The 23,750-nt window shown below is 37.1% G+C and overlaps 1 protein-coding gene across 6 annotated transcripts in view; it reads left to right on the top strand.

The window, feature by feature from the left end:
* Positions 1 to 23,750, top strand: part of LOC145997497 (uncharacterized) — a 78,721-nt gene that overhangs the window by 39,715 nt on the left and 15,256 nt on the right. For 5 of the 6 annotated variants that reach the window (XM_083134613.1, XM_083134612.1, XM_083134608.1 and 2 more), the window contains 5 exons: positions 1,422 to 1,590; positions 6,550 to 6,673; positions 9,275 to 9,589; positions 13,736 to 13,863; positions 21,351 to 21,574. In XM_083134613.1, coding sequence (XP_082990739.1) covers positions 1,422 to 1,590; positions 6,550 to 6,673; positions 9,275 to 9,589; positions 13,736 to 13,863; positions 21,351 to 21,574 — 960 coding nt within the window. Of the gene's footprint in view, positions 1 to 1,421; positions 1,591 to 6,549; positions 6,674 to 9,274; positions 9,594 to 13,735; positions 13,864 to 21,350; positions 21,575 to 23,750 lie in introns of those variants that run through there. The other variant, XM_083134614.1, reaches the window with a different exon arrangement.

Raw genomic sequence — 23,750 nt, 5'->3', positions numbered from 1 at the left:
TCGGACCACTGCTGCTTCGCTACTGGCATGCGGCGGGAGAAGGAATACGAGCTTCCACTTCGGACCACTGCTGCCTCGCTACTGGCGCCGGGCGGGATCTGTCCGCCTGGCATATGATTGATACGTCTTAGCTCTGCTGCGCATGTGCAATTTACACGGCTCATTATGTTTATTTTCACGGAAAAAAAATAGGGAAACTTACTTTCTGGATGCACCTCGTAAATTAAATATTTTAAATATATAAATTGTTTAATTGAATTCAATTAGAATTTTTGATACATTGTCATCACACAGCCCCTTTATATCGTTAATAAATGTGTGTGTGTGTGTGTGTGTGTGTGGAGGGGGGGTGAGGTGAAATAGAGATAGCATCTGGTTGTACTCTTGAATTTTTGGAATGTTGGCCTTCAAAACTTGGAATTCTGCTTGAATGTTATCATGTTCCTAGAGTGCCGCCCTGTAAAAGCAAGGAATGTTTGATTTTGCAGTGTTTTTAGTTTTTCAGGTGCCAGATGTGTTGAAATTGACCAAAGCTACAGGAAATGCATTATGTATGAAAATCATGTTAATTCATGATTTTGAAGCCATATAAAACGTGATTAATACATACCATCGCACAAATATAAACATGTTTTTGGCGTTTGCAAAAAATCAAGGTTCCTGTTAAGTACCGAGTATATTTTTTTATTATTCTGAATATTATTTGTTGTGATTTTGTTTGCAAGTTTGTTCAGTGTGTGGGCAAATCCACAATAGAAGCATCAGATTGAAGTGCATTATTGTGTATTAAGTTGAGTTCATTTTACGTTGCAAGTTAAGGTAAAGGGTGTGTCACAGGAAATGGACGGTTTTCAAATGGAGAATTCGAAGCAGGGTGAGGGAGTAGAGATGGAAGTAGGGTGGCATTGAACACGCTCGGCCTTGCCATTTTTGCCTGAGTTCTGATCGGCTCATCGTGACAGCAGTACGTGCAATGTCAGTTGCAGTCATGGCGCTGTAGACATTGGAGCATCTTGTGTTCATAAACAACAGTTTTGTGAAAAGTAACAAGTCTATTATTGAAACAACAGACATTACTGCTGCCACGCTGAGCCGATCCGAACTGAGCTAAAAATGGCAATGCCGAGCGAGTTCAACGCCACCCTACTTCCATTTCTACCCCCTCACCCTGCTTCGAATTCTCCATTTGAAAACCGTCCATTTCCTGTGACACACCCTTTATGTAGGTGTTCATGTTGACCAGGCATTAACCTGTGCGTACAAGATAGCTTCCGATATCTGTGAGTACCATCAGTATCATCTTGGCCCTAATTTAAAGTGAATTGGAGCCATTTTTCTTTTATTCTAAGTATGAAAGATTAACTGATATTGTGTGCTTTATTTATCGAGAAGCCCACTAAAGTTGCCCTTTTTCCCTGTAGGCTCAATATGGAATGGACAATCAGGGCAATTTCAGGGAACAGAGCTTAACGAATATGCAGAAAGCTGTGTACGCGGGTGAGATGTCCGTGGCCGATTACTACGAGCGCCAGATCGAGTTACGGACAGCGGAGATGAACGGGGTGGACGACAGTAGCTCCTGTACAAAAGGTATGGTATCTCTTAAATGCTAATGTTATTTTAGTAACCAGAAAATTATAAATAACATGACAGGGTGTCTACCAGTCATGAAAGTAAAGATTGACAAGTGGGTCAAGAAGTCAATAAAAAGTCAAGAAATTGTACTTGTAGTCACGCATTTTTGCTATCACAATGTCTGATTGATTGATTGATTTAGTTTATTTTACTTCACTTTTCTGCACCTTTGACTAATCGCGAAGATGAGGATGAATGGTGGGAAGATAAGCTGGATGAACGGACAATCACAAATATATAGGAACGACTTGACGAGCCCCACGTAAGATTATACTGGCTGTGAGTCCAGACACCAGAGCCTCGCTAGTCTGCCAAATCAGACCATGTTGCATTAATAGGATTTGATGATTTGTTCTTTTCCACTTTATGCACAGAAAGGCTAATCAGGATTGGATGTACAGTTTAAAGTGGAATCTCAACCAGTATGTGACTCCATCAGTTATTGAACCCAGGACCCCAGCCCATTTATAGATAAAGAAAGCAAGTCCTAATTTTCTTGTTAAATACTGCTTCAGTTTACATCTCCACTGGCTTTAGGTAGGGAGTCTTCATTAAATAAATATTAATTTTTTAATTGCTAATTCCCAACTTTACCTAAGGAGGGGTTTAATAAATAACGGTTAAGAAAAATGAAAAAGTCAAGAATTTTGGATGTTATTTTGGTAGACACCCTGTATGAGTAATTAATTCCAAGTTCCATTACTTTTGGACAAATTGGAGTTCTTTTTCTGTTCTTATACCAGGTCCATGTTTAACAAGTGTTGCTATTTCCACAAAACTTCCACCAAAGAGAGAGAGATGAACATTACGACTAAAGGTGAGTAGGTGTGTACAGGGAATTTAAGAATTAATATAACTGCATGCTAACTTATGCTACAGCAAAAGTAACATTCTGGTAATAGTATTAAATATAGTAACAACTTTCGGTTTTCTTTCCATTTTCAGAAGTGTAAATTTCATATGTTGTGGCAATAGCATGGAATAATCCAGAAATGTCGACACTAAGATTGTAAGCTCCTTAGTGTTTTTTAAATTAAATGTTGGTTCCTTCTGGATGCATATTTCCTAAGCCAAATTGCCATATTTGTCTGCGTATAAGACACACTTTTTTTCCTTTATAAATAAATCTGAAAATGAGGGTGCGTCTTATACACCGATACTCAGGTTACACCATCAGGAAGAAGGAAGTTTGTGAATGGGTCAAAGCTTCATGGGACGCTGCAAAAACTAAGGGACTGGTTAAATCATTTAACTGGTGTGGCATTATGAACAGAGTGGCACAGAGGACGATTTGTTGTGTGAGGACATAAGATTCTGATTGGGAAGAGGTTTCAAGTGACTTCATTTTGCTCTGGAGATGAATGTCTGGGTTTTAAAAATGATGATTAAAATGTATTCTTTCCCAGTTAAATTAGGCAAGTTATTTGTTGAAAGTGGACCTATGTATAACTTTATATTGGAAATACTGTAAATTAATTGGACCATTTTATTTCAAATCATACATGTAAGCAGTGACGGCGCCAGCCTGAAATAAGTGGGGGGCTACAGATTTCCGAATCAAATTCTCGGGGGGGCTAACTAATACCGACTAAAATGTACTTACTTCATACTTTTAGAGTAGAATTTTACCACTTGCATATTTTACAATCAGGACTCAAGATAAATCAATGAGATGTTGTATTTTGTTCCATCATATACAAAAGTACTTTTAGGCATGAATCTATTATGTCAAATAAAATGCAATGATTATATTGTTTCTTTTCCTAAGCCATTATTGAGTGGAATAATATCAGTCTTACTATTCATGTGAAGAGTACAAAATATATCATAGAATCAACACTCATTACATTATCAACTCGCTGGATATTCATATAAATACTACGAGTAACACTATTTCTATGTAAACAGTGAGCCTAACTTGTTGCTAAAAAGCGAAAATGAGCCACAGCAAGAAACTAAAATAAGATACGTCTGTTTATATGAGCAGCCACAACCTTTTTTAAATCCAAAGATTTTGCAAGCTCTTCGGACAGAACAGATAGAGCACTCAACCTCTCGTCACCAATTAGATTCCGAAGGTTTGTCGCAAGCAACCGTTTCAATAACACAAAGCTTATACAGTTCGTAAATGGAAATTTTGAATGTTTCAATCATTGTAAGCAGCTGCTGAAGGTCTTCATTTTGGCTTCCATTCTGCCTCATACTGTGCCATGACTCTAAACTGTTTAAATTACAACAGTAGGGAGCATATAAAGACTGTAGCTTTTCATGCTTTCATGCTTCAGAAAAGTGGCACTAACTTAATAAAGTAGACATCAAATAAGTGAAAACACCCTTGAATAGAAACTGTATGAATGATACCATTTTCTCTTTCATGATGAAATATCTTACTTTTCTTGTTCAACGACTGGAATTCAGAACTTAGGGCTAAAAATCGGGAGGATGTGAGAAATATTGTTCCCTTAGGACGTGCCGCTCTCAAGGAACAAAAATATGTTTACTACAAATCCACCTCCACTACGAGACAAATATATTGACATAAAATCAATGAATTTATGTAGTTGCAACTCTTCCACTGGGCATTTTGGTTAGAGAAGTGACTGCTGAAGATTATAATTTTATTTCGGAATATATTATGCTCTGAATATTGATCAGAATTGGATCAATAGTTTTATGAGATGTTCTTCAAAGATTGATTCTTCTGCACGGAATCAAATTTGGCCACTGACGGTACTGCAGAAATTATTTTCTAACATCACAAATAATAATTAATTAGCATGTAGGAATAGGCCTGAGAAGAATGAAATTTGCCCAAGCGTTCTGATTTTTGAATCATATACAAAAATGTTTACTTGATTGGATTTGTATTAAGATCCACTATATACACGGAAGCTAATTGGGACGAGACCTACAGCTTATAGTGGAATCCGAGCCACTTAATGATATGTGCCTCCACCGGGGAACGAACCCGGGGACCCCTTAACTTCAAGGCAGCAGTATTGCTGCTAGATAACCAGGGCAGGGAGGTCCAATTTTAATATTTCCAATTCTTAACATTTAAGAACTCTTCTTTCCTTCTTTTCTCTCTCTATCTCTCGCTCTCTCTCTCTCTCTTTCTCTCTCTTTTCATTTAAGAATTAGTTACTTTGTGTACTCTTAAGATTTCTTAACGTCCTATTTTCCCCTGTTGAATATTTTGCAACGATAAGGATAGATATAACGATGAAAACAATGAGAGAACATCGATAACACTCGTACCATCGTCAGTACTCCAATGAGGAACTAACAAACAGAAAAGAACATTGACGGCTCTTTAGATGTTGAACGTTGTCCTACTTAAAAAAAAATCATTTTACACACCTGTTAGATTTATTCAGAATACGATTCATGGAACCTAATAATGTACACGTTTAGCTGCATATGCCAACAATTAAAGAACAATCTCACAGCCACTGAATACGTCGTCCACCTACGAGGCAGTTTGGTTGTCACTCATGATTGGCCCATTACGTAGTATCAAATGGTAGCCACTGCTATCCAGGCATATCTGCATCTACCCCCCTCTCCTTGATTTTAGAACACATCGTATTAAAAGTTACTTTGTGATCTAACTGAACTAGAAAATGTACTTGAACATTGTACCTGCCTCAATGGAATTTTAATAATGTAAGTTTTCGGTCAAAATGTGTCTACCATACAGGCGGGGGCCTGAGGCCGGTTTTGGGTGGGCAGCCCCTCCCCTAGCCCCCTGTAGCGCCTTCCCTGCATGTAAGCAATAAATGTGTCACCTTCGAATTTCAAAATCAGCTGAAAAAATATATGTTAAAAGGACCCCATGATACATGTGCAAAAATAACATTTCTTTTCCGTTGATTTGTTACAGTGTTACAAGCTCACAAAGATACACAATTTGAAGCAAGCATGCTTGGACACACAAAATGTTGCCAGTAATCTCTTTGGTGCTCTACAGGTTTCGGGATAATCACCAGTCAGAAACAGTGTTGCCAGTGTAACACATTTTGCAGTAAGAGCCAAAAAAAATTATGGGGCATGGAGGACATTTTTCATAAAATCTCCCTGCTTACACACAAAAATTGCAAGGTCTGATTGCACCTCTTGCAAGTACAGTAACCAAAGACTATATTGTACAATTGTCAGAAATTTTGAGATGGGTGTTTTTGAGAAAATTATTTCTAAAAAAAAAATGAAAATTTACTTTTTTTAAAATTTTTTACAAAGAAATTTCTACATAACGTTAGAAGTTAGAGCAGAAATGGCATTGCATACAGTTGGTCCAGTTCCCATATTCTATTATCCCAGCAAAACTCTTGTCCTGATGTTCTTTTTTTCCAAAAAAAAAAAAATTGAACTTTGAAAAAAAAATTCAAATTTTCGTATTTTGATTCTTAATTTTAGAGTTGCAGAAGGTTTCATAAATATGTTCTTTAATAAGGTTTTGGAAGTACTTTGAACAATCTTTCAAATAAAGGAAACCTTAAGTCTCTACCATTTTTTGTTTTTGATTTATAGTGATTTGAATATTACATTATTTTCCTTTCATAAATTTCTTCCTTTTTGAGCTTGTAACACTGTAACGAATTAACGGAAAAGAAAAATATTTTATTTTTGGACATGTATCATGTGGTCCTTTAAAATATGTTTTTTTCAGCAAAATCCGTGATGGTGAGTTGACAGCACTTGTATGCTCTGACATGAAATCACCCAATTATAATATTCAGTGACAAAAATTTTTCCTAGAAAATATGTACATGCATCTTATATGCAGGCAAATATGGTAATTATAAAAGTGTTTTTTTTTTTTGTTTTTTTTGGATATTGCCTTGTCTTGGTCTTGGTGTGTTTACTGTGCAGATTATGTATTGAACATCACAATAACTGATTTCTTTGTTCCAGGGCTTGTTCCTAAAATCAGGGCAATCAGTGGAAGCTCAAACAACGTAATAAGAACCCTGATGTGCACAACGGTTGATCACTACGCATCGACATACGGAGACAAAGGCTGGGGCTGTGGCTACAGGTGACATATTTTTTCAATTTCTTACACGAATATGTAATGATTGCAAAATGTTACTTTATTCATCTCTCGATTCACAGAAGGCTGCTAATTGACATTCAATAAATTTGATGATAGGCAAAGAACATGCAATAGACTAAAAGGAGTGCCTGACTTTTCAAGTCTGAATTCTGTTTCAAATCCAGTTCTAAACAAAAAATAATGATGATAATAATAAATAAATAGAGTTCCCTAATGGGAATTTCCAATACGTTTTTTTTTTTTTAAATAACATGTACAGTGTATGTTTTTTTAATGTTTGCGTGTTTTCTGTATCATTAAATGAGCCAGCCTCCGTGGCAGAGTAGTTACACAGCTTGCTACAATGCCAGGGGTTCCAGGTTCGAATCCCAACCAGGGCATTGGTGTTATAACTGTCCCTTCATAATTTCATCATATCATCACTCATCCTCATCTTCACAATTAGCCAAAAGTGTCAGAAATGCAAAGTAGAATGAACCAAATCAATCAATCAAATCATTAATTCAGAACAATAAACATCACTATATTATTTTATTGTTTACATATTTTATTTGTTATAAATTTTTACACTGTTGTCCAACCACATTTTAAAATCTGTGGTGATACATTAGAGTTGGCCATACATTACTGTGTATTGCATGGTTATTTCTGGTGTTAACCAGTAGAACCTTATTTATGTGAAAGACTTCCACTCTGTTAACTAACTAACTCTCTAGCCGTCTTAAACCCGAAGGTTCATGGCTGCAGCAACACAGGCCTTCCATCTGTCCCTATCCTGAGCAAGATCTATATACTCTTTTCCATACCTACCGATTTCCTTTAGGTCCATCTCAAAGTTGTCCCTCCATCTTCGTCTTGGCCTTCCTACAGGTCTCTTACCATCAGGTTTCCCAACAAGAATCCTGTAAACTCCTCTTTCCTCTCCCATTCGTGCCACATGGCCTGCCCACCTAAGTCTTCTTGATTTAATTATTCTAATAATATCTGGACATGAATACAAATTATGTAGTTCTAAATTATGTAATCTTCTCCACTCACCTGTCTCCTCATCCCTTTTAGGTCCTTTCCACTCTGGTGAAAGACTTCATTATCTTGTATTAATTAATTAAATGTTTTGAGATCACATTTCAAAATCTTAGTTTGATTCATGGCTTTCTTAGCCTGTATTAGTAAAAAATAATGCTGGCTCCTGAGGAAAAAAGGCTGGTGCCTGAATTATTTTTAATTTTGTCTACACCTGCATCCCAATGCTAAACAGGCCCATCAACTGTGGGAATCAATTGTAAAGAAAGTAATAATTAAACAATATCAACATATATATACAAGTGACATTTAGTAAACCAGACTGAAACCAAGAAACACTACTTGCAACAACCGTAGACTACAAGAGAAATAATTCTACAATTCAAGCAATACGTACATCCAAGAAAAATTATCAAAATTCAAGTTGAACGTGGCAGAAATCCTTGCTCTTAAGTGTTACATAGAACTTGTGAAAGCTTCCATATCCAACAGTGGTAAGAAGCACCCAGCAAGATCAAGGCGATGCTTCTCTTTGCCTGTGACTATGAAGTCATCATCCTTTGTTACACAGTACTGAAGGGGGTTACCGTGAACAATGATTATTACAGTAACTTTCTGGGGAATAATCACCTTTGATCAGTTATTCATCAGAAATGGCCAACACTTGTGGCGAGACATCCAATTGTGCTGCACCACAAAAGACACTACGCTGCAAATTGAGTGTGGCAACTTCTGAAGTGGTGGAATTGGAAAGTGCTAGGTACCCCCTCTGTAGGCAGGACCAGAGTTCTTGCAACTACGACTTGTTTTGGAAACTACAAGATCCTCCACGACAGGGTGGCAACTCACTGGGAATTCTGGGAATTATGCATGAATTACTGGCTCTGGGAATTCTGCGTGAATTTTTCTCTAGTTGTGAAAAACTGCACCTTTTATTAATCCAAATCCCATTTAGAGAAAACATGCATGTAGCATTGAATTTTTGGAAAGTCCACCTTGAGAACCAAGAATTCTACTTGATTTTCTCATGGTGCTTGAGTGGCCACCCTGTACACTTGAAGACCATCAATGGCACAGTACAGGCCTTAGGGTGGTCCCTCACTGATATACGGGACAACTATTCTGCTGACAGTGTAAGAAAATTACCATAAATTTGACAACATGTGCTATACTAGGCCGGAGACTATTACAAAGGAATGCAGTAACTTCGTCCTCCACAATATTATAAGTATTCAGTTATGAGCATGTAATCAGTTTTTTTAAGTTTTTCTTGTATGTACGCATTGCTTGCATTATAGAATTATTTTCCTGTAGTTTACGGTTATTACAAGCATAAGATTTCTTTAGTCAAAATGAAAATAAATGTCTGATGAAAGGAGCGTGTGTTCTCCTGAAACGTCACAAAGAAAAACTGTTTTCTTATGCTTGTAATAACCGTAAACTACAGGAACATAATCAGTTTTTTTTCAAGTGATCCTCTTATTTAATATTTTTAAGTAATGTATGGTTTTAGTGTAGTGTATGTAAATAAATAAATAACGCAGCCATTTGTTCCTGCAGGAACATGCAGATGATGGTGTCGTCTCTCCTCCACCACACGGGCTACAACGAGCAGCTTTACAAGCCCCCGATGGTGGGAGGAGGGATCTTCGGGATGAACCAGGCATGCAACGGAAGGGCGTACGGCGTGGGGGTGGACGTGGTGAGCCGCAGTGCCATGCCTTCCATATCTCGCCTCCAGCAGCACCTGGAGTGGGCCTGGAAGCAGGGCTTTGACACCCAGGGCTGCGAGCAGCTCGGAGGGAAGCTCTTCAACACGAGGAAGTGGATCGGAGCTACGGAGGTGGTGACCTTCCTCTCTTCACTCAGGATAAGGTGGGTGGGTGCTGCAGACAAGGCATTCCTATTCTGGTTGTCAGTAAATCTCGGAAGTTTGGCAATTTACCTTTTTTTTTTCATGCTGCATTTATTGATACAATTTTTCTTCATACAAGTTTTGTATGTTGTTGCTAATGTTTTGGAAGCTTTTTCATTTTGCCTATTTTGAACCTACCACATATTTTTAATTTTAATGTCTTTTTTTGCCATTTTCAATGAAATTTTTTAATATATTTTTTTAATTGTATGTAACTTATTTTTCTTTCAAAAACGTTATTTATTAGCACATTATGGTATAAGGAGACGTAAGTGAGTTATTAAAATTATTTCCGTGAATCTTACTTGTAAATGTTCTATTAATTTCGGTGGCCTCTGCCACCATCCACTTGGAAACTCGATGCTTCACTGTTGGGTTGACTTCCGGTTCCTGTTGTTTCCTGGCTTACCGCTACATTGGTGTAACCACTTTGCCTGCTGCGTGTGATAGGTTTGAGTTGTTGCAAAAGTGGGAGCCAAACATGATGTGCCTGACCACTGTCAATATTCAGATCGTGCAGAAAGTGCATAGTTGCATGCGTCTCTTTGATTTTTGTGTCAATTAGGGGGTGTGTGATGTGTGCCTGACTGAAACTTTTTGGATCCTGTATTTGTTAAACTTGAGGTGCTTTGCTAGTGCGGTAGTGGGTTGAGATTTTTTTGCAACCGTTAAGTGCTGTTGTATACTTTCGTTGATGGATGTGCCAATGTAATGCAAGTTGCACTCACACTGGGTATCATATACTCCCGGGTTGTCAAGTGGTGAAAGGAAAGATTTCTTGTGTTTGTGTAGGACACTGGCTATTTTGTTCACTGGTTTGTGTGCGAGTTTGATGTCATACTGTTTCAGGGTCTTGGCTAGGCAGTTGGATGTTGTCTGGGAAGGAAATCCATTTTGTTTTATTGCCGCTGCCTGGGTGGTGGTTTTTAGGTTGTCGCACCTGCATTTCAGCTGTGCTCCACCATGTAGAAAGTTGATGTACTGTGTACCCATTCTGAAGTCCTATGTCTGTAACCACGGTAATTTCTTCCTTCAGATCCTCTTTGCTTGTGCAGTGCGAGAAAGCTCTTCAGTAGAAGTTAAGCCATACATTAGCTTTATGTTTGGGTGGGTGGATATATTGGCTCCCTGCACCTGGTTTTCTGTAGGCTGTGTTGGTGAATTTGTTGACCCTTCTTTTGATAGTTAGGTCTAGGTCTAGAAAGTTGATGCTGCCTTGGATTTCCAGTTCTATTGTGAATTTCAGCCTAGGGTGAATGCTGCTAAGTTTTTCATAAGTAGATCTATTTCTTCATCCTTTTTGTGGGGTGTAAGGGGTGCTCCTTCCACGTAGTGCACCCAATAGTCAACCTCACTTCCACATAGTACACCCTGGACTGCAGACTAACGACGCTCTGGCGACTGGCCCCATGGCCAGTATAATTTTGTTTGTGTTGTCCTGTGTTTTGTCCTTATTTGTGCCGAGTGCTCCTTTACAGCCTCAGCTTTTAACGAAAGTCAGAATATTTTATGATTTTAGTTATGCAACGTTAGAGTTGTTGTGTGTAATGATAAGGGGCTGGACCGCTTATAATGTGATGGGTGCAAAATAGCCTTAGTGCTGATGCACCCAAAATTTTAAATTCAAATTCAATTCATCCTTTTTGTAAGCGACAATGATGTCATCTGCCATATCTTATGTACCGAAGTTCTGGTGAGTGAAGGATATCCTTTTTGGCTAAGTTCATCACAATATTGGCTATTGGAACAGACAGAGGGTTGCCCATGGCTAATCACTCTGTTTGTATGAAGTATTTGTCTTCAACTGAAAAAAGTTGTGCCTGAGGCAGATTTCCAATAACTTGGATACCTCAGACACTTTCACTGGTGATACCTTATTGGTAGCAACCTTTCAGCCGAGGTGAGCACTAGGTCAATCGGGATGGAGTTGTACATGTCGACTATATCGATACTAGCGAGTTTGGCATGGTTGACTTGCACTATTGAGGTTATTAGTTCTTTGGCACCTGTGCTGTTGCAGAAAATGTACGTCAGTTTGTGGTCGTGTTCAGAGATTTTCTTTTTTAGCCAGTTTATGAGGTGGACCGTTGGTTGGTTGAACCCTGTGGCGATTAGCCGCATCGGAATCCCCTATTTGTGTGTTTTTGGAATGCCATAGGCTATGGTGCAGGATGGGTGGGTGTTAAGGGAGTAGTTTGCAGAACTGCTGGTTCAGAATTACACAACTTTCAACTGCACGCTTAACGATACGCTTGCACTTTTTCCTTGGGTCACTGTCGATGGTTTTGTATGAATCACTATTTAGTTTTTTATGCATCTCACGGGAGTAGTCACCTTTATACATAATCACGTACTGTTTTTTTTCTATCCAATTTTATGCACCAGCAGTTGCTTGCTTCCAGACACGATTTGAAGCCTATTACTACTAACCTGATCCAAAAAGTTTGTCAGGCATACATCGCACACCCTAATCGACACAAAAATCAGAGACTAATGCAATTATGCACTTTCCGCACGATCTGAATATCGACAGTGGTCAGGCACATCATGTTTGGCTCCCACTTTTGCAACAACTCAAACCTATCACACGCAGCAGACAAACTGGTTACACCAATGCCCCTAGCGGTAAGCCAGGAAACAACAGGAACCGGAAGTCACCCAACAGTGAAGCATCGAGTTTGCAAGTGGATGGTGGCAGAGCCCACCGAAATTAATAGAACATTTATAATTAAGTTTTACGGAAATAATTTTGTAACTCACCTATGTCTTCTTATTATCAACACTGTTTTTATTCCCCCTAACATGAATTATGGTATAGTGTATGGTATTTGCAGTATTTTGTATGAGCAGTATTAAAGCCCAGAGATTTATCTTTTAAGTTTACAGCTTGAACAAATGATAAAACAATTTTAACTCACTTTTGTGTAATTGCTATGATAATGCTTTTATCAGACAAATGTAGAAGTTCAATTTTTAATAGGAATGGGCCGATATGAAATTTTGACCGATACTAATAAAGTAACGATATAAAATTTAGCGATACCGATAACCTATATTATACCGATCCAATATAAAATTAGAAATGGTCCTTGAAGAATATGAAAGGTTCATTAACATCCTTAATAAATGTGTTTCAAGGTGACTGCAGTGAAAAAGAAATTGCATATTTAGACATTTACTTTTAGAAATTAGAGCATGGAGATTAGCCATGAAAATTACAACTAAATGGCAGAATTTTGCACTAAATTATCAGATGTTTATCAATATATATCAGATCGGTAATGTTACCGATACACCGATATGCCTATATCGGCCAATACCGATAGAGTACCGATTAATCGGTCCCATCCCTAATTTTTAGTAACAAAGTTGTTGGACATAAGACAACTTGGCCAATACGTTCAATATATTTAAGCACTGTACAATATCTTTTTGAATGAAAGTTATGAACAGTCAAAAAATTTTCAACAAAATCTGAAACCTGATATCTAAAACTCTATAATTTTTTTTTTTTGTTAAAAACAACCAAAGCACATAAACAGCATGATATGACTCACTTTAAAAGTTTGTCAACGGCAATTTATGTGGAAATCTTTATTTATCGTGGTATAACACAGTCAAACCCATCTTCCTCAGCGATCAATTGGAACAACCAAGAACTTACCAACACTGCAAGACTGCAGTGACATCTTCCGAGAGACGGAGCAAGCAACGTCATCAGAACCTTGACCGTGTCTTCTTTGCCATCTCTCGACCTGCCCTGATGATTCCGAGATGGAGTCGAAACAAACTTTTCAAGTGTCTCGTATCATGCTTTGGATGTTTTTTAACAAGAACGTTTCCGGCACGTGGCGTAATGTCAGTATTTTATAAACTTTAGGCTAAAAGATTAAAAATCAGCAACTTACGTGTGTGAGTATGAGATTTTTCGTACTACGTTTCGGAGGTTACACTACCTCCTTCTTCTGATTTTTAATCTTTTAGCCTAAAGTTTATATTTAATTGTGAGTAATTCGCACATTATCAGTATGTCAGTATTTTGTTTTTGTTGTTTTGCTTGTCGTAATATGTAATGAAGAAATGTTGTAGAATGACCATCTTTCCAGGTGTCAATTAGTAGACTTCCACAGACCAACCAGCCCAGATGGGAGTCACCCAGAACTGTTCAACTGGGTCCTCCAGTACTTCCAGAAGAATGAAGAATTCAAGCCACCTCTCTACCTCCAGCATCAAGGCAAGCCTTTCTTATTGTCTGTAACCAGTGCACAGTCGTTCAGATCCCACTTTAAACTGTAGGTCCATTCCTTGTTAGTCTGAGTACAAAGGGGCTTGGCAGTGGCATATCCTCCCGTATTACCTGGTATACTGCCAGTAAACCAACTTTTTTCACATATTTAGAAATTGCCGAAAAATTTTGAAATTGGGCCTTGGTGTTTTATTTCTATTACCAGTATATCTAAATAAAAATATACAGTATTGACACAGTGTCTGGTTTCTTAAGACTATATTTTCACCAATAATGAGCAGAAGCTCATGATACCATAACAGCATGTCGTAAATCAAAGAATCCTCATCAAGTATAAGAGTTGTTAAACCTTATCACTAGTCGTTGTACTTTAAGGTATTTCAAAATTGCTGCATCAGTAGTTAATCTTCCTGAAATTAATGTTGCATACAAGTGGTCATGTTGCTGACCTAAAAGGTATTATAAAGTAATGAGTCAGTAACAAGGAAGAGAGGAAAGGATAATAAAATTGAGTACAACGGACAGTGATGGGTCAGTCATTGGAAAATCGTCAGCGGTTATCCAGTAGGCGATCAGTCTTTGCCCGATTAGCAGAGAGGATCAATAGGAGAAGCTTGGGGAACATTTGTACAGTTGTACGCTTAAATTGATCTACAACGAAATCTTCATGAACCATTGATAGATAATTATCCTTATATCTAACCATGTGTGATCCGGATTGGAAAGTGTAAAATCCTAGTAATTGTGTGTTTCCATTCTTGTGTGTGTGTTACACCTCCCCCACTCTACCGTCAGACTTGTGGTCAGAGGCGAGTGTTCGTAGTACATAGGATGAATGATACCTTGAATTACATCACCCACCAGAACGGTCAAGGTTCCTGGTTAGATCCCACGTTCCTAGGAGAACGTTATGATACCACCACCATTTGAAAGAGGAATATTTGAAGTTTTACACAGACCTTAAATGCATTCTATGTTCACCCAACGTGTGTAATTCTGAAGCATGTTTTATGCGATGTCTCCGATCGCGGTTTCCCCAGTCACTGGACCTCGCAGGGTGCGATTTCTTCCTGTGGGGTTTGATCAGAGACAATGTTTACGTTCGTCAACTTGAGAACGTGCATCGACACCACCATCGGAGACATCGCACAAAACATGGTTCGGAAGGTTTGGTGAGAATGGGAGTACTGCCTGGTCATCTGTCCTGCCTTACGTCAAATGCATTTAAGGTCTCTGTAAATATTCCTCTTCAAATATTCCTCTTTCAAATGGTGGTGGTATCATGCGTTTCTGCTCATTATTGGTGAAAATATAGTCTTACAAAATCGACCAGTAATTATTGAACACTCTGTAGTACAATATATGTACAGAATGAGTAGGAATTGTTGTGGTAAAGCAGGTCTAATTTTCAGGATACACTACTGGAGCTTTTGAATTTGCCTTTTTTATTCCTTTGTTGTAAAAACTTATGGCTTTAATGTTTTTAATTCATGTTGTGTTACTTCAAGATCAATAATGCTTTTCTGTAGTGCTTATATATGCCTGTTTTGCATCAACTTTTCTAAAAAAATCTTTTTTGGTGTTTTTTCTTCTTATTCTTGCTTTTGTTCGCTGCTTTGGCTTTTTTTGGAATTTAAACACCAGTGTGAGTAAATAGTTTCCCAGAGTTCAGGTGCATTGTTGAGTTCAAAAAATTCCTCAGTTCGCTTTTGCGTAGTCTAAATATCCTAGAAATTGTGCAAAAATAATTTGTGTTATTTTTTCAACAACACAATGGAGTCCTGAGTGAATCCCAGCCTCGATGTGCAGCATCCCTTCATCAGTTACATCCTCATCATCGCGATTAGCCAAAAGTGGCAGAAAAGCTATTGTAACTAACAAAAATAAAATTTAATCAAATTAAAATACGTAATACTAAAAAATGACAACAAAGGGGTAGAATTTTGCCCTAAATTACAAGAGACTAGACACACGTCAAACCAGTATAATTATATATAATTTTAGTGATAAACTGATTTGCTGTGAAATCTGAAAAACCAACAATTAATGTCTCAATCTTATGTTCAAGTATGTACAACTGTTAGAGTTTGAGTACTGCTAAGCCATACAAGAAAATGGATATTTGAGGTTAGCGGTTGCATGAAGGTGAAGAACCGGGTGCCTGCCAGTGTGGAAAACCTGGAAACAATGAAAAAAGACCAAGAAATGTTTGATTTCTTGTGGATATATTTGATATATACTGAGTATTACCGGCAGTTACAGTATAAATTGCATATTAAATACTATAAGATAAAGACCATGTTTTGAACTATTTTCATGTTGAAATCTACTGTAGTAAGAGGCTAGTAGTTTAGTACATTTTAGAATTAATACAGATTTTATTACTAATTTTTGCTATAATTATGTATTATTTGTGCTATAATTGTTATGATTTGTTTGTAGAAATGAATTCTTTGTCAACCATAAATCAGTCAGGCTGTTATCACTTTTACATGTGAAATGAATATTCTAAAAACTTGCTTATGTTGTATTCTAAGTTTGGTGTTAGCTAAAATGTAGTGATGCTTTTTACGTGTTTAAATACAACCTCTGACAATAAAGTTCGGTGAATGATCCTGAATATCGAAAGTAGACGAATTCTCAATGAAACCTACCTTACTGTCCTTCGAAGTAGTCCCATGGCTATGCACCATTGAAAACGGCTGTACATGTCCTGGAAACCTTTAGAAAAGTCTTCTTTCTGGATGGTGTTCAAGATCCTCGTCACGTTCCATTGGATGTCCGGAATATCCTCAAATCTCTGACCTTTCAAAGCGACTTTGAGGCGTGGGAAGAGAAAGAAATCTGGAGGATTCAGATCCAAATTTCTTGCAATGCATTGCTACAGAGGATGAGAGCTGGTGTGTGAGGTACAACCCTGAAACGAAATGCCAAAGCATGGAATGGCCTTCTCCTGCATCATCCCGTCGGAAGAAGGTCAAGGCGGAAAAATTGTTGTTCCCTCCGGCAGGAATTCCTTGTGGATCATGCCATCACTGTCAAAGAAAGTGATAAGCATCGTCTTGATGCATGATTTTTACGCCTTGACCTTCTTCCGACGGGGTGATGCAGAAGAATGCCATTCCATGCTTTGCATTTCGTTTCAGGGTCGTACCTCACACACCAGCTCTCATCCTCTGTAGCAATGCATTGCAAGAAATTTGGATCTGAATCCTCCAGATTTCTTTCTCTTCCCACGGCTCAAAATCGCTTTCAAAGTGAACACCATCCCGAAAGAAGACTTTTCTAAAAGTTTCCAGGACATGTACAGCTGTTCTCAACGGTGCATAGCCATGGGAGGGGACTACTTCGAAGGACAGTAAGGTAGGTTTCATTAAGAATTAGTCTACTTTCGATATTCAGGATCATTCACCAAACTTTATTGTCAGAGGTTGTATATGAATTGCTGTAATAGCTTTAGTGTGAAAAATTTGGTTCTTCCGTGGAAAAGTCAGGATATTTTGTTTTTAGGAAATTGTAGACATCATGGATGAAATGTGAATTGCTAAGGTCACATGCTTATGACTAGAGCCTGGATTTGTATGTAATTACATATTCTAGTCCTTTCTAGATACATACCTTGAACACGAAAATGTCAATGAATTATATAACTGACATGATTTTGCATAAATTTTATGTTACTTATTTTTACATATTTGCCAGGATATTACATATTCTACATATTTGCTAATTTACTTTACATAAAACATCATATTTCAGTATTTTTTTCCTATTTTGATCCTTTTTCCTATATTTTCTAATCAATGAGATGCATAGTGCTTACTATAAACTAAAATTAACTGCCAAGTCAAAAGACAGGCTGAACACAAAAAAATATATATATATTCTGGTACTGTTCCAGAATTATTTATCGAAAGATGCTGAAGTTTCTCCTCCCCCCTCCTTTTTTGGTTACATATTTTCATTTTGCTTTTAGGTTTATCCAAAGCACCTAAGAATTTGGCATCAGTGAACAAGAAAGCTACTTCCCTCTATGTAGTGAGTTACACAATTAATATGTTCCCGTGTACACAAAGTACAAAAGTAGCTATGTATTTTTATTCGATTATTCTTTTTGTAGAAGCTTTTTTTTTTACAATTTCTTTCGAAAGTTACAAAGAGCTCTTTTACGTATTTACATATTCTACAATAATTTGCGATGTGAAAAATAATTAATAGTTTGACAACATTGGTTTATTAAATATGTACACTTTACTGTGCTTTTTTAGTTTATAAATTTGATACAAATTTTAATTTGAACAACTTATGTCCTTACAATTATGTTTAATATGTTCAAAGAAACTAAATATTGAGCAGAATTCTTGAAATTGCTTGGATAAGCGATTATTATTAATATTACATATTCTTTGATACTACATATTTAGCTACATATCCTTTTGATAATACATATTGTAATACATATTTTATCAATTTTTGTTAGATATATATGTACATATTTTGTAATTTGATATTATATAAAAATCTGGGGTCTACTTATGATGTATAAAAGATCAAGGTCTCAGTAAAAAAAAATGGCAAATTTCTGAATCAAGAGTGGTATGTAAAATGGCATTTCAGTGTTAAAATGGTGAATAAAAAGGTAAATGTGACTTAAAAAGTATAATCATTACACAAAATTAACATTTCACTTTTAATAGCACATTTATATAGTTATCAGAGGATTACGTTTATAGTTTTTCTTGTATGTACGCATTGCTTGCATTGTAGAATTATTTTCCTGTAGTTTACGGTTATTACAAGCATAAGAAAACAGTTTTTCTTTGTGACGTTTCAGGAGAACACACGCTCCTTTCATCAGACATTTATTTTCATTTTGACTAAAGATACAGTTATAACAATGGTTAGTAATTTTTTAAACATAAAGAATCCCTTATATAATGGATGTTGTCAATGTTACATTGTTGTAATATAGCAACTTAACTGTGGAAAAAGCAATCTGTTTTATTTTTATTTCTGATTTTTTTTTTTTAAAATTATGAATCCCAAATATCGTCAGGTAATTCAAATTCATCATTGTTTTCACAAAGTCTCTTGATGTTTTCTGTTACATTAAATTTTAAAGATGGTGGCTTACTCCATTTGTGAAAAAGAAAACTCCATACTGGATCTGTGTTACCATTTTCATTATTTAATTTATTCCAGTGTTCTTCTGCAATGAACGAAAACATCAAGAGACTTTGTGAAAAAAATGATGAATTTGAATTACCTGATGATATTTGGGATTCATAATTTTAAAAAAAATCTGAAATAAAAATAAAACAGACTGCTTTTTTCACAGTTAAGTTGCTATATTACAACAATGTAACATCGACAACATCCATTATATAAGGGATTCTTTATGTTTAAAAAATTACTAACCATTGTTATAACTGTATCTTTAGTCAAAATGAAAATAAATGTCTGATGAAAGGAGCGTGTGTTCTCCTGAAACGTCACAAAGAAAAACTGTTTTCTTATGCTTGTAATAACCGTAAACTACAGAAAAATGATTACGTTTATTCCTGTGCAAAAAGTCAATTTTTCCTTCTCAAATATTTACAGCAGAATTAATCAATCTTTTGTGATTTGCATAACTTGCAGGATAATTGACACCTCAGAAAGTGTTGCATCAGTAATGCTCAGTTGTATTATTAATTAATTTCATTATTACTAGGAATGTAATTCCTAATTAAAAATTCTATAAATTGTATTGAATGAAATATTGTTAGTGTAAATTGGTGGGATTACTACATGATTTGCAGGGGTAAAGTTTTATAAATAAACCCTAAATTTCAGTAAGTAATAACTAAGGCTGAGCCGATACCAGTGGTATTGGTATCGGTAAGTATCGGTTGAAATTTTTCCACCGATACCATTGTTTCTGATTCGCTAGAAGGGTGGCCAAAACCAACGCTTGTTTCTTTTCAAAGGTTTGTTCGCCTTTTCCAATTTACACTTGGCTTTGAAGGAAAATGAAAATTGTGCATTTGTTAATTGAACATGGACTCAAGTTCCGTGAACAGCAAGTACGTGACAAAGATCTATATGCAGATAAGACTCGCAGTCAAGTATCTTCCAAATCAAGGGTAACGAGAAATGATCCCCATCCTTCTTGTTCCCACAGATGCGGTCTCGCATAACAATAATCCCAATGAGGTCCCTGCAGCCAACGAGGCACCTGGTGCATTGTGGACATTTCTCTGTTTAAAGACCTCCTGCAGTCAAAACAATCATCGCCCTGCGAGTGGTGCATGTGTCTCAGACATAGTACATAGCATATTCCTGGAAATTCAAATACCTGGGCTAATCCCCTTTTCCTTTCCAACTATAGGCTGCTGTTGTCCCAACTGGCATAACTGGGTTTCAACAAGCATGTTTCGGCACAGGGAACTCTGCAAGGGAATAATTTTATTTGAACGACAGTTGATGGCACTTACTTTTAAAGTGTAGTGGCGGGTTTGGATTTCCTTCCACGCCAAGGGATATTACTAAGCATTTAATACTTTTTTGGAAAGTATGTATGTCAAAAGAAAAGTCAAGTCGGGATATCACTGTACTGAAATCAATCAGCTGATATATAAGCAAGAGACTGGCAAGTTATCACTTTCTGCTTACATTTTGTTTATTATTTATTATTCTCTTTGTTAAAGGACAAAAAAAGAGATGAGTTGTACCATTAGTTTTTTAGACGTCGTGTCCGGGGCTGGTAAATGGCCAATTATTCTTGTGTGATCCTCTAGTTTAAAGGAGGTTGAAGAGGCAGGGTCTCATTTTGCAACATGGGGTGGTGGGGCAGGGGGGGGGGGGCACAATCGCCTCGCTCTTAGCTTCTCATAATATTGTTCTCATATTTGAAACATCTGAACAATTGTCACTAATCTATAAAAAATCTGTAAAGTTGTGATGCATTGTTGCAAGAGAGCATTATTTGGTGGGTTAATTTATTCATCGCCCCTTGTCAAAAATACATATCTACAAACTGTAACAATACTAAACACAAACACACACACATGTAATAACTAACCTTTCGTTATTTTAAATTCGAATTATATACAAGTATTGGCATCGGTATCGGTATCGATTCAAAGTGGTATCGGCTCAGCCCTAGTAATAACTTCCCTTCCCATTCTTGAATCTTGTCCTATCTCCTGAGGACACCACATGATGTGGTGAAAGCGTGAGAACAAACAAAACTGGTCTTTATTACTTAGTGAAATGATGGCATGTGGTGTAAGTTATGCCTTACCTAAATTTCATGTTTAAGAGTTAATTTTGCATCATTTTGTGACAAAACATGGTAGCAAATTGCACCTCACACCTTTAAAAAAAAAAAACATGAAAAATTAACGCTCCAGTGAGATATTTCACATTTTGTGTTTCGTCAAAAACGAAATAGGCATGCCTCTACAAATTGCTGATCTCCTCTTTCTCAACAGGCCACAGCAGAACCATCGTAGGGGTGGAGCAGCTGAAGGATGGCGCAGTGTATCTGCTGGTGTTTGACCCCAGCCACTCGCCGCCTCAGATGTCCCAGTTCCAGAACACTGCCACGGCCGCCTCCGCCATGAGGCTCATCAGGAAGTCCCTGGCTGCCATGAAGGCCAGGCAGTATCAGATCGTTGCTGTCTGCGGAATCATGGATACGGAACAGGAGTATCAGGTGAATATCATCCTTCCTTTCCACTAGCTTTAGGGGTTGTAAATGGTGACCTTTTGAGAAGGAACTCGATGTTACAGGACAAAGAGGCTCTGACGTCTGGACATGCAGGCTGTGTTTTGTCCTTGCACGTGGCCATATATATACGCAACTAATGGGTGGGATTTAACTTATTGTAGGCCAAGGGTGGTGCAGTTTTAATAGATATAATTTAAATATTACTATTTAATGATTTAAAATTTTAACCAATAAGATTTTCTCTGTAACAAGTTGGGATATAATATTAGCTTGATATACATGAATTATATTTACAATAACAGTAGGGTCAATCCATACCAAATGATCCAGCACTGGTTACTCGACCATTTTTATTTTTAAAATTTTGTTGCCGTTGTTGTAATCCCTATGCAAGACTAGTTCAACACAGGCATTATTTTTTCTAAACCTCTGCCTTACACACCTTTTCATTCATAATAGCTACTTACAGACTTACCATGCCATTCGTATGATTTTATTAATAAATACAGTACTTTTAATTGCATGATTGTTCATTAAAAGTAAATATTTGAACTAATAGCATAAATTTGCCTGTTTTTGCCCAACTTCTCCCTGTTGTAATTTTGTTATCCATGGAATATCAACCTCCAAAACTTTTTTACAGGTACCTCTCATAGAGTACTCTTTATGCTGTAATGTCAAATTTTTATTAGGTTCCCTACCAGAGATATTAGTGCCCAATCTTTTTAAAATAATTAAAATGAGCATTTTCATAGAGCTATAACTCAACGAGAAAATTAGTAACAAAGCTCAAACTTTGTATGTATATGTTTCAACTAAAAGAATTATAGCTTGATATTACATTACTTCTCTACTAAAGAAAAAATCCTAAACTTTGAGTTTTCTTCAAAATTGAACATCATTTTTGGCCCTAAATTTCAGTCATTGCATTGGAGATGATGCAAAAAGGTACAGAACATAAAATGTAGCTTGAAATGTACTGAAAACAGTGTTTTTTTACCACAGCTTTCTATCATTTCTCTTAGCTGAGCTATTATAATTATTGCAACTGTCTGCAGAGGCCAAGAACGCAAAAATATTTTGAAGTACCCTTACATTGAGGGTTACAACAACAAAAAAATTATAAATTTTAAAATTTTGGTCAATCAATCAATAATTGTTTTTTGAACCGTTTGGTATGGATTGACCCAGTATTGTTTTTACATGTAACTTTAATTTTTAAGAATTTAGTTGTGTGTGTGCGTGATATTAATACAACTTCCAAAATGTTTTCAACCATAATAGTATGTTTACCAATTTTGAGATATTGTTTATTTGATTACACAATTAATGCAAAATGGTTACTAACTCAATTTGATGGATTTGGGCCCATTCAAGTCTTCCCTTACATACAGCCATGTCCTTATATGAGCTGAGTGCCCCTTTAGAGCCTCAACTTTCAACATAGGGAAGGAGATTTTAGTCCTCTGAGATGTGTGTTGATTTTAGAGTCAGTGTCTCTAATGTGCTCAGGCAAGTGTTTCTACTCCAAACCATAGGAGTATTCAGGAGGAATTGGGTCCCCTGCTTGTGCCATGTTACGCATGAAGTGAACACTTCACGTTTCTGGAGTTGGCAATTTTGTAACTTTCCTACGAATTCTGTAACTTTGTAATTTTGCTGCAAGAAACTTGGTGAGCTTTTAAATACTAATTGTGTTTACTTCTGCTGCATACAATTGTAGTGATCTGCCTGGCTTTTCTCCACTCATACTGCCCCTCCCAAAGGCAGGAACACCAATGGTCGAATACCAGAAGGTTTTAGAGCTTCCCACGAAGTACCCCAATTTAAGGTTTTATACGGATGGGTCCAAGTCAGTCTAGTTGGTTGGTTGCACCCTCGTCGTAGACTCTCAAAGTTCCAGTTACTCATTACATCCTGCCTGGTCCATCTGTACAGCAGAACCGTATGCCATCCTAAAGGCAGTAGACTTCGCTGACGTCCATGCTCTGCAGAAAGTCTTCGTCTGCACTGATTTGACCAGCGTGCTTCCGAGTCTGGAATCGCTGACTTCGAGGCATCCTATAGTTCAATGCATCCTTAGCCGGCTCACGACCTTATCTGCCAGTGCCAATGTCTGCTTTTGGTGGGTCCCTAGTCACGTGGACATAAAGGGGAACGT

Source organism: Lepisma saccharinum, chromosome 13, assembly GCF_977018435.1.
Source record: "Lepisma saccharinum chromosome 13, izLepSacc3.1, whole genome shotgun sequence".
Lineage (NCBI taxonomy): Eukaryota > Metazoa > Arthropoda > Insecta > Zygentoma > Lepismatidae > Lepisma > Lepisma saccharinum.
The sequence above is the reverse complement of the archived record's forward strand: the minus strand, read 5'-3'. Positions and strand labels throughout refer to the sequence as shown.